Source organism: Bacillus rossius, chromosome 11 (genome assembly GCF_032445375.1).
Source record: "Bacillus rossius redtenbacheri isolate Brsri chromosome 11, Brsri_v3, whole genome shotgun sequence".
NCBI lineage: Eukaryota > Metazoa > Arthropoda > Insecta > Phasmatodea > Bacillidae > Bacillus > Bacillus rossius.
Genome location: NC_086338.1, coordinates 38537692 through 38552596, shown reverse-complemented (window position 1 = coordinate 38552596; position 14905 = coordinate 38537692). Strand labels below are relative to the sequence as shown.

Sequence of the window (14905 nt, the reverse complement as noted above, 5' to 3'; positions counted from 1 at the left end):
TGCATAAGATATTAAAGTTACATAACAATACAAGAAGTTGTAATAGTGTTTATACCCATTATGACGAATTTTAACACAAACCAAAATCATTAAACGGTATTTGTAAACAAACGTTTGACCACTAGTAATTTCAGATGGAAACAAACTGACGATTCGAGTTGACCAACTTCAGTACGCTAAATGTGCACCACATAATGTATGATTTGTCCCTATGTAAAATATTGATCAGAAAAAAAATTTGAAGACTAAAGTGATTATCAACGAATGTAAAAAACCGCGTACTAAAATATTTGTAGTAGTTTTCAGCATTTAAAATATTTTCATTTTTATCTTTGCAAGTTCACTACGATCCCGTCAACGACCTAGATATTTTCTAGGTTGTTGGTTTCCGTGATGCGCTTCCCGGGAAATTTTGTTTTGTTAGGTTAGATACTCTTCATGAACAGGCAACACACGATGCAATGGCGAACGTAGGCGAACGTGATGTGATCTAACAAAACAAAATAACTGCGTCGATAAGTAGTGTGAACATTCTTTTCTAAACAACATTCAACGGTATCTTGAGTAAATCGTAAAGAATAAATTTACAAAATTACTTATTCTATACTATCATGCGTGATATTTGGTTAAGGAATGTTTTATAAATAAAGGTTAGGATTCGGATTTTATTCCTTCAACAAGCCTTGTCAGAAGCTATTGTTTACGGTAATTGTGTTATGGTGGCTATTTTCAAAAAAAATACTTTGAGGAATGTGTGTTCAAGCCATTTTGTTGCATTCTATAGTGGTTTTTCGCCCGATAATGGCAATTTTACCGCGATTTCGCAAATATAGCATTTATAACAACAATTAGTAAAAAATCGCATCTAACCTCAAAATTCGCAAAAAAATCGCATCTATCGCAAATTGCGAATTTTTCCGGCCCCTATACATGATACATGCAAAGTGTCTTTCTACTCTGGTACATTATATGGGCTGGAACTATCCTTTAAACACTTGCTCACACTGCATTCGAATTGCCGCCTATTCCGAGATGTACAATGATCTGACCACGTACAATGAAAGGTCTTTTATTTGTCAAGTTCAGACCACGGCCATGCCATATTAGCGATTTATCCGGATCATTAAATGTTAATATTTATGGTGTAAACAGGAACACCAATAATGTGAAAATGTAAAATATAACCCGCTACAAAACAGAAAACACTATTGAAATGAAAATAAACATTAAGAAACTATACATACTTAAAACTACGGCAGCGCAACTAAAGGCTACCGTCAAACACCGGAATTCAATCAAATAAAAAACCTGCATACGAGAGTCTCGATCTGTGTCAAATTACGGTATGTGTTTAACCATAGAATACTGTATTCGAGACCTTTCACTGTATTATGGAGAAATAAAACGAACCTAATTTTAAAAAAAATTATAATTTTGAAAGAAAAAAAATAATAAGATTTAAATCTGGTACATTAATGAAACATTGCTTAGTTTGATAGAGTGCACGGCATGGTTGCTACAAGCTTAGAATTCCAAAATTAGCCTTACTTGTTCACGTTTTGCAGGCCTGAATTAACAAATTTCCCTGACCTTTCAGACACGAACAATCCCGCGGCACCCATTTGATGACGATTTTTCTGCAGAAAAAAAAAAGGTTGAATGTGCCGTTCAAATGTCCCATTATCATATTAAAAAGTAGGCATGCCAAAACATATTTAATAACGGCATGAATAAATGATTCCAAATATCTGAGGTGGCTAAACATCAACGGAAGTGGTATTTTCCATTTTGCTTTTGTTGGCACAAGAGGAAATTCCAGAAATGTGTTGTGATTTCCCTGACATTTCATCAAATTCCCTGGCAGTTTTAAATTTCCCAAATTTTTTCCCCGGTTCCCCCTGGGTTTTCCTGGCCCTGCGGCAAGCACCTGGTTGGCGTCCGTCTGGAACTGGCACAGCTGGACGCACTGCTCCAGCTTGACCCGCTTCATCTCGGCCAGGTCCTCCAGGTCCATCTCCCGCTCGTGCAGGAACTCCAGCAGCACCTGGACCCGGGTCTGGGCCGTGTACTGGCTGTCCGCCATCAGCGACAGCCCCGAGGTCTCCAGCGCCTGCCGTCAAGAGCACGGTGCGTCCGTACCTCTCCCGTCCTGTACGGCGTCTCGCCCTTCACTCTCTTTTCAACGCAGTCCTTGTTCATGCTTGATCTATCGCCAGGGGCATAGGAACTTGGGGGGGACAGGGGGGACGTGTCCCCCTGAACTTTTTGGGTGGAGGGGACTGTCCCCCCCCCAACTTTCTAGACCGTGATATTTTTATTTTATCATATTATTCTGCCCAACTTTATTTGTAATTTCTTCGCTCATCAAATTTTATCTTAAGGAAACAATAATAATTTTAACATTGATGTATCCGATGGTTAGATACAAGAATTTGCTTAAAAAACCGCGCTATTTTGCACTTTTAAAATCAAAATTTTCCGGTAGAGGAATTTGGATTACCGAAGGTGGGATTATCAGGACTCAACTGAAGGAGTGACAAAAAAAGAGTGAAATCTCTTTAATCTTGCATTATATTGGTTAGGCACATTTCTTGATATGGCACGGTTCAAGCTGCTTGATATCAGAATTTTTTGGGTGGACACCGGCTGTTTGTTGACAGACAACCAGATCTTATTACTGTCTGTGGTGGCAGTTTTTTTTTAATTAATCGTTACAGTTATTTCTCATTTTAGTACAGTGTTTACTGTTTTCTAGCATTTTATATTTCACATTTGGTACTGGTGTTTGATAATAATTGGGCATGGCCGGGTGTGGTTGCACGCAGGGGCGCAACAACAGGGGTGGATTATGGGGGGGGGGGGCAAGGGTATTTTGCCCTCCCCCCCTTCTGAAACCTTGAAGTGGGAGCGGGGGCAAAGAAAGTGCTGTGTAATCAATTTTTAGGTAATAAAACTGCTTAAATAGCAACATTTTCCACCTTGAAATACAAATTTTTCCGGGGGGAGGACCCCCGGACCCCTCCCGCTTCAATAGGGGGGATCGATGATTCTTAGGGACACCTGTTTTTCGCAATTTCATTTCATGTCAAGGTATTTCACAAAACACTGTAGCTTTTTCTAAGAGTCATGGCAAATTGTGAGGGTGCAGCAGTACGGTGACCACATTCTCAATGGCCCCGTCAAGAGCGGGACGACACCTCTCCCCGAACTCAGCCAATAACCACGGGAGAAAAACCATAGTGTTTTGTGAAATACCTTGACACAAAATGTATTCGCTAAAATACAGGTGTCCCTAGGCATTACTAATTCGTAGAGACCGGAAAAAATTCACCAATTCATTTCGCGACAGGCTAAAATACAAATAGTTATACCTATAAGTGCTGCCTCCGCTATTGGCAAACAAACCTCACCCGGACGGCTCTGGAAGTACACGAGCAAGCACGCAGATTCGTTTACTTGATCGCGTGCCAACATACTTCGCTTCCCGTCGGGACACCCCTGGTGACGTCCCTTTCCGGGAACACGCGCACGCGGGTACACCTACACTTCTGACGAATCCTGACACGGCTCGAGTTTCTGATGTGCAACATCTTAGCTCTCTGTGCATGACATTCGGCAGGAGTAATTACGCGAATGGAACGGAAACGGTGAACCACGGCGCTGCCATCTGCGGCAGATGACTCGTACCAAAGCTCGTAGAGACAAGGGAAACGTTTAGTATTAAATGTTAGTGGATTTTAACGATATCTGGTCGCGAAATACAGGTGTCCCTAATGATTCCCCCTGGTCTCACCGACCTCAGCCAATAACCACAGGAGAAAAACCAGAGTGTTTTGTGAAATACCTTGACACAAAATGTATTCGCTAAAATACAGGTGTCCCTGGCGGCACGCACGCGACGGGAAGGGCTTGCCCACCTGCGCGAGCTCCTGCCCCTGCTGCAGCACCTGGAAGGCGGCGGCCTGCATGCGTGCCACGCCCTCGCCGTGCAGCCGCAGCAGCTGCTCGGCCTGCGCCGCGTCGCGCCCCAGCTCCGCGCGGCCCAGCTCCTCCGACCAGCGCTCCAGGCGTGACGACGCCTCCAGGGCGTCGCGCTCGAACAGCCTCAGGCGCAGGCTCAGGTCCAGCTTGAGGCGGCGCGCCGACCACAGCTCGTCCAGCTCAGCGCGCTGCTTGCCCAGGCGGTCCAGCGCCGACTCCACCGCCGCCATCGAGCCCGTCGAGTCCATCTCCGGCGTGACGCCCGCGTTCCTGCACCGCCAACCTCCGCTCGTCACGGACGGGGGAGAAACCCATCACAGACACTCTCACAAACATAATCGCACCCTGGGTACACATCAAATAAAATTATGGTGATTCCTGCATAAATCAGTGCTTCGGAGAAGTGCGATCACAATTGGATTGACCCACAACAAGGTAACCTAGAAATATTTTTTGATTGTATTTGCAAAGTGTTATGTGCTTGTAGAACTGCTTTGCATGCCAGTGCTTGCTTACACATGTGTACACAGCTATGTGGGATAACATCACGCATGGATCTTGTCGAACACATTTACCCTCATGTCTTCTTGCTAGGTAATTACATTAGCTCTTCACAGTAAATAGGGTGAGTTTAGTGCTTCTAAAAAAATTTGAGCTTATGAGATATTTTGACCATGAGCAGGAAAATATCATCACCTAGGCACCGCAAGACTATATCGCAATATTATATTCACTTTCACGGGACTTGTGGCAAATACGTAATGTAGGGTTGCACTCTGGGAAAACATTATATATGAGAATATGTGTGCAAGACTATGGCATCTGAGTCATGGTGGTATTGCACTGATTTTTGAGTTACGATTGCCTTGTACTCGGGGTGCGATATATCTGTCTGGGCTCCATCGACAAAAACGGACCGTATAATTACCGATGATCACAAACTTCCGCTGTCGTGCGCGGCCGACCTACCGAAGCGAAAACAAAACGAGAACGGACTAGCCACGAGATGGCGTGGGAGCAGCAGCGTCACAATTCCAACATTACACCCGGCCTGAACAATATCCAAAACAAAATTTCCCTTCACTTCACCCTGACCTTCCCGAACCAAAAAGTTACTTATATACGGCATACTTCTCTTAAAATAATCTACCAATTTATAAATTTTCTGAAACAAAAGAAATAGCTGCCCCAGTTGTATTTACACTTTCCTTACTTCTTTCTATATTTAACTTTACAATTTTCAAAATTAATTTTTCAAAAAATATAAAAACACAGTAAGAATTAATTTTTTTTACAAACAATAATCAGGATTTAAAAAGTCTTTGCATACGTAAATTTACATCGCGTATGATAATGCACTAAAACAATCTGGAAAAATTAATGCTTTCAGAGTCTGGCTGATGGAAGACTGGAGAATGGTTTGGTAAAGTCTGTTTGCAAGTACTGTATATATACTATTATATAATGATATAAACTTAAAGACAGGATGGTTTTGTTTAGCAAAATCTGTTACTTGTTTTTGTGCACACATATTTAGAAAACTTTGCACAAGCATACAGCAGTGTCCCATTAACTGGACTAATTGGAACCAAGACATGTTTGGATTACCGTTTACACAGCATTTAGTAAACTACACTTCTATAATCACTATGTTATCACGTAACACAGCCTATGACAATTTTGGAAACACAATATCACTAAACATCTTGATAATTGGATCAAGTAATCAAAAATAATTTTGTAAAATACAAATTAATTCAAGGATTTTTATTTAATTTCATCCTAAACTTGTTTGGATAAGCCGGATTTTCGGATTAGCAGGATTTTACATATATTAAAATGTGTCTTCAAACAGTGATAGACCAATTGGGCACATTCACTCTGCAATTTCATGAGAAACTATAGGAAAAATGATCATGCCTTGTTGATATCCATTGTGTACATCTGTATATAAATTGTTGTCTACTGTTATTTGTTCCGACTGTATTTGCATTTGTTTGGAAACAGAATGAATTGATTTTTTTCCAAATGGCATGCTGTAAGTAGCAGTGATCAAAATGCTGGTGGAGTATTTGGTGTGCACCACTCACATATATAAACAAAAAAAGTGAAAAATTAACAACTAATTCAAATCATTTTTTTGGCCCTACAAATGGCCCTACACATGGCCCTACACATGGCCCTACACATGGCCCTACACCTTGAACATTTCAAGGTCATCTAGTCAATAATTGCTTGAGACTGTCTTGAGATTAGTCTATTAATTCTTATCACAAGCTCAGTATAATGATTGTACTGACGAAATCCAAACCCTGGCTCAAATGTGATCACTATGTGGGCTTGTGGAAAACCTGATAAACAGTTTCATGCCTTAATCTGTGATGCTGACTATACTTTTTATGAAATAAGAAAAAAATGGAGTGGAATTAAGACCTATACTCTCAGCGCAATGGTCCTTGTACACTGGTCTTACACCTTCTGCATCCGCCTTCCTCTTAATTCACGGTATAACTGGTTTAAGGCGCTCCACTCCATTCTGTTTTAGCCTTGCCATTCGCAAGCACAAAGCAAAAGGAAATGCTGTTTTGCGAGGCACACCACGGTCAGTCCACTTGAGAGCAATTAATCGAGCACACTTTCCAACTGAAGTCAACGAGCAATAATTAGTCCAAGTAGTTCCTTCGCAATGTGCTTTATCATCTTCTGCAAGCTACATGTAACCATGCAGAATGTAACCACAATAAAAACTAATGTTTCTTTAAGTACTTCAATTTGACAGTACTACTGCAAACGTGTCTAGAATCATTATATTACGTTTTAAATATCTTAACAGACTCATCTTTTGATGATAATACAGGTTTGGTGGCACATACTTTAAATCATAAATCCAAGCAGTGTATTTATTAATTTTTAAAAGCTAGAGTGCTTTCTCCAAATGCAGGAAAGTTAAAATCACTGAAAAACTTTTCCATTTCAAAATCTTATTACAATGTTTAACTACATTTTATGCTGAGAGTTTAAGTCTAATTCCACTTAATTTTTTTTCTGATTTCATAAAACGTATAGTCAGCATCACAGAATAAGGCATGAAACTGTTTATCAGGTCTTCCACAAAGCCCACATAGTGATCACATTTGAGCCAGGGTTTGGATTTCTGCATGCCAAAAACCTAGATGACTTTGAACATTTCAACAGCTTTTATCGGGATTCCTTTACCCCGAAAAGTAACTGATGTTTACATTGTCATTTGAAACGTTTAGGTATGATGGGGTCCACACAGATCCTACATCTGAAGACTATAATTACTTTGAAAGTCTACTTAAATCTACATACACCACAGCTCCAATATAATTTTTTTAAAAAAAGTATGCTTTGTAAAGTGATCAATGTCAGTCATGTGGATGTGAAATGTCCACTAGAATGCATTAAAACCCAAAAGTACATTTTTTTTTAATGTCCGGCGGTATTGTTTGTCAAGTGATGATACGGTCTTTAGACAGCACAGAATTCTCTGTGCAGTCTATTTCACTTAACATTGGCTTCATTTCTGGCTTGTTTTCCCATATGTTTGCGTATTCATGGTAAAAAGCATAATACGATGCGTCCAAGTTTATCCCCTCGAACCTGATGGCATGATCCCAAATGCATCCATCCTGTGGTTAAATGATGCTTGATGTTTCGATGCATGCTGTCGAGAGTTCCTGGAGACTTAAAAAAAAAAAAAAAACTTGTGATGTGACAATGAATTATGATCATAAATTGGATGTGACTGAAAAAAATTTTTTATTAAGTCCTGACAATTTGTTTGTGTTGTCAAATTTCAGTTTTTTGTTTGGCCAGGATCTTTCAACGTACTGAATTAAAACAGCAAGCACTACGAACCACAAGGGATGATGCCATCAGGACACGGAACAATCGCCCCTGAAACTGTTTTTAAAATGGGACGTGTACGTCCGGGGGAACTGAGACGACCGGTTGTGGACGGACCTGAGCTCCTTGAGGAGGGTCTCGCCCTGCGCGACGGTGGCCACGCACAGGTCGAGGGAGGACGCCCGTTGCTGCCCGCACTGCTCTAGCAGCCTCTCCGCCACCTCCAGGGTGTCGGCTGCCTCGTCGCTCTGCACATCCTGCCGCAGCTCGTCCGCCCAGCTGCTCAGCTGCGCCCCCGGAACACACACACACGCACACACACGCACATCAGCGTACCCCTTACACAGAGGTGCCCCCCCACCCATCCAAACACTATGACACCCCCCCCCCCCCTCCCCGAAATTTGTTATGCCATTTTCTCAATGATTTACTCAATTATTTTATAATATTATACTTTTTTTAGTATTATATTTTATCACATTTTGGCATTAATTAGAACTGATTTTCTAATAATAATTTTGGTCATATCAGGTAATATTTCCATCCTGAACCGACAGATGCCAAACTGCTTTTGTTGAGGAAAGTGAGTGCGGGGTTGAAAATTTTGATTTTAAAAGATCCCTTTCGATTATCAAAGCACCAGAAACGTATTTTCACATTAGAAGCTATAATTATGTAGATAATACATACATTTTTCTCGTCTTTTAATCACCACCCCCCCCCCCCCCCCTGAAATTTTAATTACCCAGTCTGCATCGTTACCCCCCCCCCCCCCCCTTGTGGGCACCCCTGCCTTACAGCACGGGAAGCCTTAAACTCGCGTAGTTTCGATTCCCTGCGAGAATTTCCGAAGATTTACGAAGTTTTTGCGTTTCGGTACCAACGCCACTTCAGACGCTAAATCAGAAGTTCCCAATGAAAACAAGCATGTTGTGACTGACCTGACCTCACATAACCTAACCCTTCGATTTTTTTTTTAATTTCAATTTTTTGAGAGCAATCCGAAGTTGCACGAACGTGGCAGGGAACTGAAACTACGTGAGTTGTAGGCTTCCCCTTGCGGCACATCCCGTGGGGCCAGACACGCCGCAGGGCAACGAGAGCCACAGGGCCCGGTAGCGCTTTAAGACATTTCATTAAAGCGAGAGTTTTACCCTGACAAGTGTATTGCTCGGGGCACTAGGCACGCCTCTAAGCTTGTTCTGTTCCAATTTATTTTTATTTCACCTAATAATTTTCACGCTTGCATGAGCTTATTTATAGCCAATTAATTCTTTGTTTAAAATAATAATACTGTACCTTGCTATTTCTTAAAACTAAATGTTATTTTAATTAGTACACTTTTTTGCAAGATAATTTTATAGTACTTTAGTTCACGTTGTGCCACCATTTAGGGACCTAGTGTACTGTTATTGCACTATTGCACATGTGGGTGTGTGTGCTACCAGTACTGTGACTCATACCATATTTTCCACAAAAAAAAATTAAAAATTTAAGTTCAAATATGTGGGATGGCCCTCTTTATGTCTGCAATTTGACATCTTATGTGGAATTTTTCACCACAATTCCATTTTACTTATATATAAAAATATTGATAAAAATTATAAAAATAAATATTAAATAAATTTGACAAAAAAGACGCACATTTGGAATTACATTTATCTCCATCATTGCTCGTATTCAAAATCATTAATTGTACATCCATAAAAAAATTCACAATTTTCATGAAAATCCACTCAAAACTTTGCAATCTTTGTAAAATTATGTAATTCTTCCATCTCACCACATATTTCTTCCATTTATTAAACGTGGTACATTAGCAGGCATCCACAAAAATGTTCGAAGTACAAACATTCATGTAGATTATTGCGAACTCATATCATAGTACATTGAGTAAACTCAAAAATTTGATTTCTTTTACCATGGTACACAACATGCATTCACATAAATCTGTGCAATAATCTTCATTATCTTATCTCCTCATTGATACCATAAAAGTATTTTACAGAAGGAAAGTCATCTTAGTTGATTTATCAGATGTTATTTGCTTGCTAATAAACAGTTACATTTGTATCCAAAAGTTCCATCTGACTCTCTTTGGTGGCCGGATACATCCAAAATTTCGTCCTTTTATTTTAATGTACGTCCCAATGTGTGTCCGTTTTGTTGAATGTGCATCTTAATGTGCATCCTAAGGTTAGTCCTTTTTGAGGAATGTGCATCTTGTGTCCTTTTTGTTGTTTTATGGGATTGTACACATCAAGCCTTTAGTCAGGTCTGGAATATTTCATGGCCCATATTACAAGAACGCTTGGTCCTATAGCATGCATAAGGTGTGTTGGGTATCATCACTATGGAACTTGCTGTTCGAATCTGATTGGTCAGTCTAAAATTCATATATTTAAATAAACTAATGAACATGATGGTTGTTTAGGCACTTGTTTTGACTCATGTCAAGGGAGTGAATAAGAGGGTTAAGGGAGGTATTAGAATAGTTAATGGAGGGATTAAGGGGTTAAGGGAGGGATTAAGGGGTTAAGGGAGGGGGTTAAGGAGGTAAGAGATTTAAGGGGGTTAAGGACGTTAGAGATTTAAGGATGTTAAGGAGGTTAGAGATTTAAGGATTTTATGGGGGTTAAAGCGTAGAGATAAGGGTAGAGCTAAGGGGTAGAGTTAAGGGGTAGAGTAAAGGGGTAGAGCTAAGGGGTAGAGCTAAGGGGTAGAGCTAAGGGGTAGAGCTAAGGGGTAGAGCTAAGGGGTAGAGCTAAGGGGTAGAGCTAAGGGGTAGAGCTAAGGGGTAGAGCTAAGGGGTAGAGCTAAGGGGTAGAGCTAAGGGGTAGAGCTAAGGGGTAGAGCTAAGGGGTAGAGCTAAGGGGTAGAGTAAAGGGGTAGAGCTAAGGGGTAGAGCTAAGGGGTAGAGCTAAGGGGTAGAGCTAAGGGGTAGAGTAAAGGGGTAGAGTAAAGGGGTAGAGTAAAGGGGTAGAGCTAAGGGGTAGAGCTAAGGGGTAGAGCTAAGGGGTAGAGCTAAGGGGTAGAGCTAAGGGGTAGAGCTAAGGGGTAGAGCTAAGGGGTAGAGCTAAGGGGTAGAGCTAAGGGGTAGAGCTAAGGGGTAGAGCTAAGGGGTAGAGTAAAGGGGTAGAGCTAAGGGGTAGAGCTAAGGGGTAGAGTAAAGGGGTAGAGCTAAGGGGTAGAGCTAAGGGGTAGAGCAAAGGGGTAGAGCTAAGGGGTAGAGCTAAGGGGTAGAGCTAAGGGGTAGAGCTAAGGTGTAGAGTAAAGGGGTAGAGCTAAGGGGTAGAGCTAAGGTGTAGAGCTAAGGGGTAGAGCTAAGGTGTAGAGCTAAGGGGTAGAGCTAAGGGGTAGAGTAAAGGGGTAGAGTAAAGGGGTAGAGTAAAGGGGTAGAGCTAAGGGGTAGAGCTAAGGGGTAGAGCTAAGGGGTAGAGCTAAGGGGTAGAGCAAAGGGGTAGAGCTAAGGGGTAGAGCTAAGGGGTAGAGCTAAGGGGTAGAGTAAAGGGGTAGAGCTAAGGGGTAGAGCTAAGGGGTAGAGCTAAGGGGTAGAGCTAAGGGGTAGAGTAAAGGGGTAGAGCTAAGGGGTAGAGCTAAGGGGTAGAGCTAAGGGGTAGAGCTAAGGGGTAGAGCTAAGGGGTAGAGCTAAGGGGTAGAGCTAAGGGGTAGAGCTAAGGGGTAGAGCTAAGGGGTAGAGCAAAGGGGTAGAGCTAAGGGGTAGAGCTAAGGGGTAGAGCTAAGGGGTAGAGCTAAGGGGTAGAGCTAAGGGGTAGAGCTAAGGGGTAGAGCTAAGGGGTAGAGCTAAGGGGTAGAGCTAAGGGGTAGAGCTAAGGGGTAGAGCTAAGGGGTAGAGCTAAGGGGTAGAGCTAAGGGGTAGAGCTAAGGGGTAGAGTAAAGGGGTAGAGCTAAGGGGTAGAGCTAAGGGGTAGAGCTAAGGGGTAGAGCTAAGGGGTAGAGCTAAGGGGTAGAGCTAAGGGGTAGAGCTAAGGGGTAGAGCTAAGGGGTAGAGCTAAGGGGTAGAGCTAAGGGGTAGTGCTAAGGGGTAGTGCTAAGGGGTAGAGCTAAGGGGTAGAGCTAAGGGGTAGAGCTAAGGGGTAGAGCTAAGGGGTAGAGCTAAGGGGTAGAGCTAAGGGGTAGAGCTAAGGGGTAGAGCTAAGGGGTAGAGCTAAGGGGTAGAGCTAAGGGGTAGAGCTAAGGGGTAGAGCTAAGGGGTAGAGCTAAGGGGTAGAGCTAAGGGGTAGAGTAAAGGGGTAGAGCTAAGGGGTAGAGCTAAGGGGTAGAGCTAAGGGGTAGAGCTAAGGGGTAGAGCTAAGGGGTAGAGCTAAGGGGTAGAGCTAAGGGGTAGAGCTAAGGGGTAGAGCTAAGGGGTAGAGCTAAGGGGTAGAGCTAAGGGGTAGAGCTAAGGGGTAGAGCTAAGGGGTAGAGCTAAGGGGTAGAGCTAAGGGGTAGAGCTAAGGGGTAGAGCTAAGGGGTAGAGCTAAGGGGTAGAGCTAAGGGGTAGAGCTAAGGGGTAGAGCTAAGGGGTAGAGCTAAGGGGTAGAGCTAAGGGGTAGAGCTAAGGGGTAGAGCTAAGGGGTAGAGTAAAGGGGTAGAGCTAAGGGGTAGAGCTAAGGGGTAGAGCTAAGGGGTAGAGCAAAGGGGTAGAGCTAAGGGGTAGAGCAAAGGGGTAGAGCTAAGGGGTAGAGCTAAGGGGTAGAGCTAAGGGGTAGAGCTAAGGGGTAGAGCTAAGGGGTAGAGCTAAGGGGTAGAGCTAAGGGGTAGAGCTAAGGGGTAGAGCTAAGGGGTAGAGTAAAGGGGTAGAGTAAAGGGGTAGAGCTAAGGGGTAGAGCTAAGGGGTAGAGCTAAGGGGTAGAGCTAAGGGGTAGAGCTAAGGGGTAGAGCTAAGGGGTAGAGCTAAGGGGTAGAGCTAAGGGGTAGAGCTAAGGGGTAGAGCTAAGGGGTAGAGCTAAGGGGTAGAGCTAAGGGGTAGAGCTAAGGGGTAGAGCTAAGGGGTAGAGCTAAGGGGTAGAGCTAAGGGGTAGAGCTAAGGGGTAGAGCTAAGGGGTAGAGCTAAGGGGTAGAGCTAAGGGGTAGAGCTAAGGGGTAGAGCTAAGGGGTAGAGCTAAGGGGTAGAGCTAAGGGGTAGAGCTAAGGGGTAGAGCTAAGGGGTAGAGCTAAGGGGTAGAGCTAAGGGGTAGAGCTAAGGGGTAGAGCTAAGGGGTAGAGCTAAGGGGTAGAGCTAAGGGGTAGAGCTAAGGGGTAGAGCTAAGGGGTAGAGCTAAGGGGTAGAGCTAAGGGGTAGAGCTAAGGGGTAGAGCTAAGGGGTAGAGCTAAGGGGTAGAGCTAAGGGGTAGAGCTAAGGGGTAGAGCTAAGGGGTAGAGCTAAGGGGTAGAGCTAAGGGGTAGAGCTAAGGGGTAGAGTCAATGAGGTTCCAGGGAGGGTGGAGAGAAGGCGGGTGACGGAGAGCTCACCTCCTTCTCGCGGGTGTAAAACAGCACCGCGAGGTCGAGGCGCCGTCGCCGCTGCTCGACGCGCGCCGCGAAGCTGGTCACGTGGCTCTCTAGCTCGTGGGCCACGGAGTAGATCTCGTCGGCGTTGCACTCGCCTGTCTGCGCCAACTCCTCCGCTGCCGTCAGCAGCTTCTCGGCGTTGGTGTACGTGTTCTGCAACAACCAGACGAGCGTGACGCTGCGCCTGCATCACCGCTCTACTGCCGTTCAAACAACATCCACTACTTCTGCCGGAACATATCTAAAACTATATAATTTTTTTTAAAAAAAATCACACCCACAAATACAAAAAAAAACAAGTGAGCAAGTTTTTTTTTACTACTCGCCAGCGATTTGCAACATCTAACCTCGGTTGCAGATACACTTATAATAAGAAACTCGGACACGAAATTTAAAGAAAAATTCTTTAAAATAATGCCTAGCATTATAAATATACCTAAACTGTGTTTTCAAACTACATTTCTGGACGCGTAGTTACCGCACCCCCCCGCTAAAATTCGCTGTCGAAGGAGCTACGTCGTCCATCGAATCATTCTATTTGCAGACCTAAAAAAATATAACTAAAAAATGCGAAAAAAGACATGTAGGAATAGTAAACCCCGGGTATTCGACATATAATTTTATTAAAATGCTGCCCATATTGTTAAAATTCATTAAACAGTTGATACTGTAGACGTTTCCTTTTGGCTTTGTAAACTTTTTGGTTTGCGCCATCCGCCACAGATTGCAGCGCCGCGGTTACACAATTCCATTCCACGCAACTTCCGTTCCATAAATTCACGAAATTACTCCCAACAAATGCCGTATACCAAGAGCTATGATGTCACACATCAGTAACTGAATACTTATCCACACAAACATTCATTCTTTCGAAAAATATATAAACACCACAATTTTTTCCCTTTACAATACATTATAATTACTTATTTCCAATTATAGTGTATTAAAAGATGCATTTAGAAATTTTGTCTCCTCCCTTGTGGGAGCAGGACAAAAGGCCATTATTGGTAAAAAAAAAAAAATATATTTTTTAAGGTACTTTAAGTGTTGGTAACAGAAGCAGTGACGCTGTACAGTACTTCCCAACCACTTGCAGTGGTTGGCACCCCGGGTGTGAAACCTTCACGGCCCGCCTGTGACTACGTCACAGCGCTGTGCGCGCCCCCACCGCCGCCGGCGCCAAAGAATGTCTCCTAGTCACACAGATGTAGGTCACGGACGACCGCCGCTCAAGTAATTGGTGCAGGTGGGAACGAGTTGCTCCATAACTCCCAAAAATGGCCAGGAATGTAACAACAACGTGTACATGTACGTCTACCGATTCGGTGTCCGCAATCAGATAGGCCCTTGGCTACGTGCAGGTTTTTTTTTTTCATCCGGACACATCTTCTGTGAAAGCTACAACAGATAAACCATTATTCATACATTTGTAAATAAAGTATAAAAGAATTTGTACTAAAACTTAACAAAATATTTATATATTTATTCAAATAAAAGGATTTTAGGGTAAAAAAAAATCACTCTCCTTAGAACATTACTAGTTACGTCCTTTTTGAGTACG

At 43.0% G+C, this 14905-nt stretch overlaps 1 protein-coding gene across 9 annotated transcripts in view; it reads right to left on the bottom strand.

Annotated features, from left to right (window-relative positions):
- The window catches only part of LOC134536834 (kalirin), a 402054-nt gene that overhangs the window by 231580 nt on the left and 155569 nt on the right, over nucleotides 1–14905 (bottom strand). For all 9 annotated transcript variants that reach the window (XM_063376828.1, XM_063376829.1, XM_063376830.1 and 6 more), the window contains 4 exons: nucleotides 13306–13497; nucleotides 7969–8138; nucleotides 3918–4251; nucleotides 1928–2110 (listed from right to left, as the gene is read on the bottom strand). In XM_063376828.1, the coding sequence (XP_063232898.1) occupies nucleotides 1928–2110; nucleotides 3918–4251; nucleotides 7969–8138; nucleotides 13306–13497 (879 nt within the window). The remainder of the gene's footprint in view (nucleotides 1–1927; nucleotides 2111–3917; nucleotides 4252–7968; nucleotides 8139–13305; nucleotides 13498–14905) is intronic.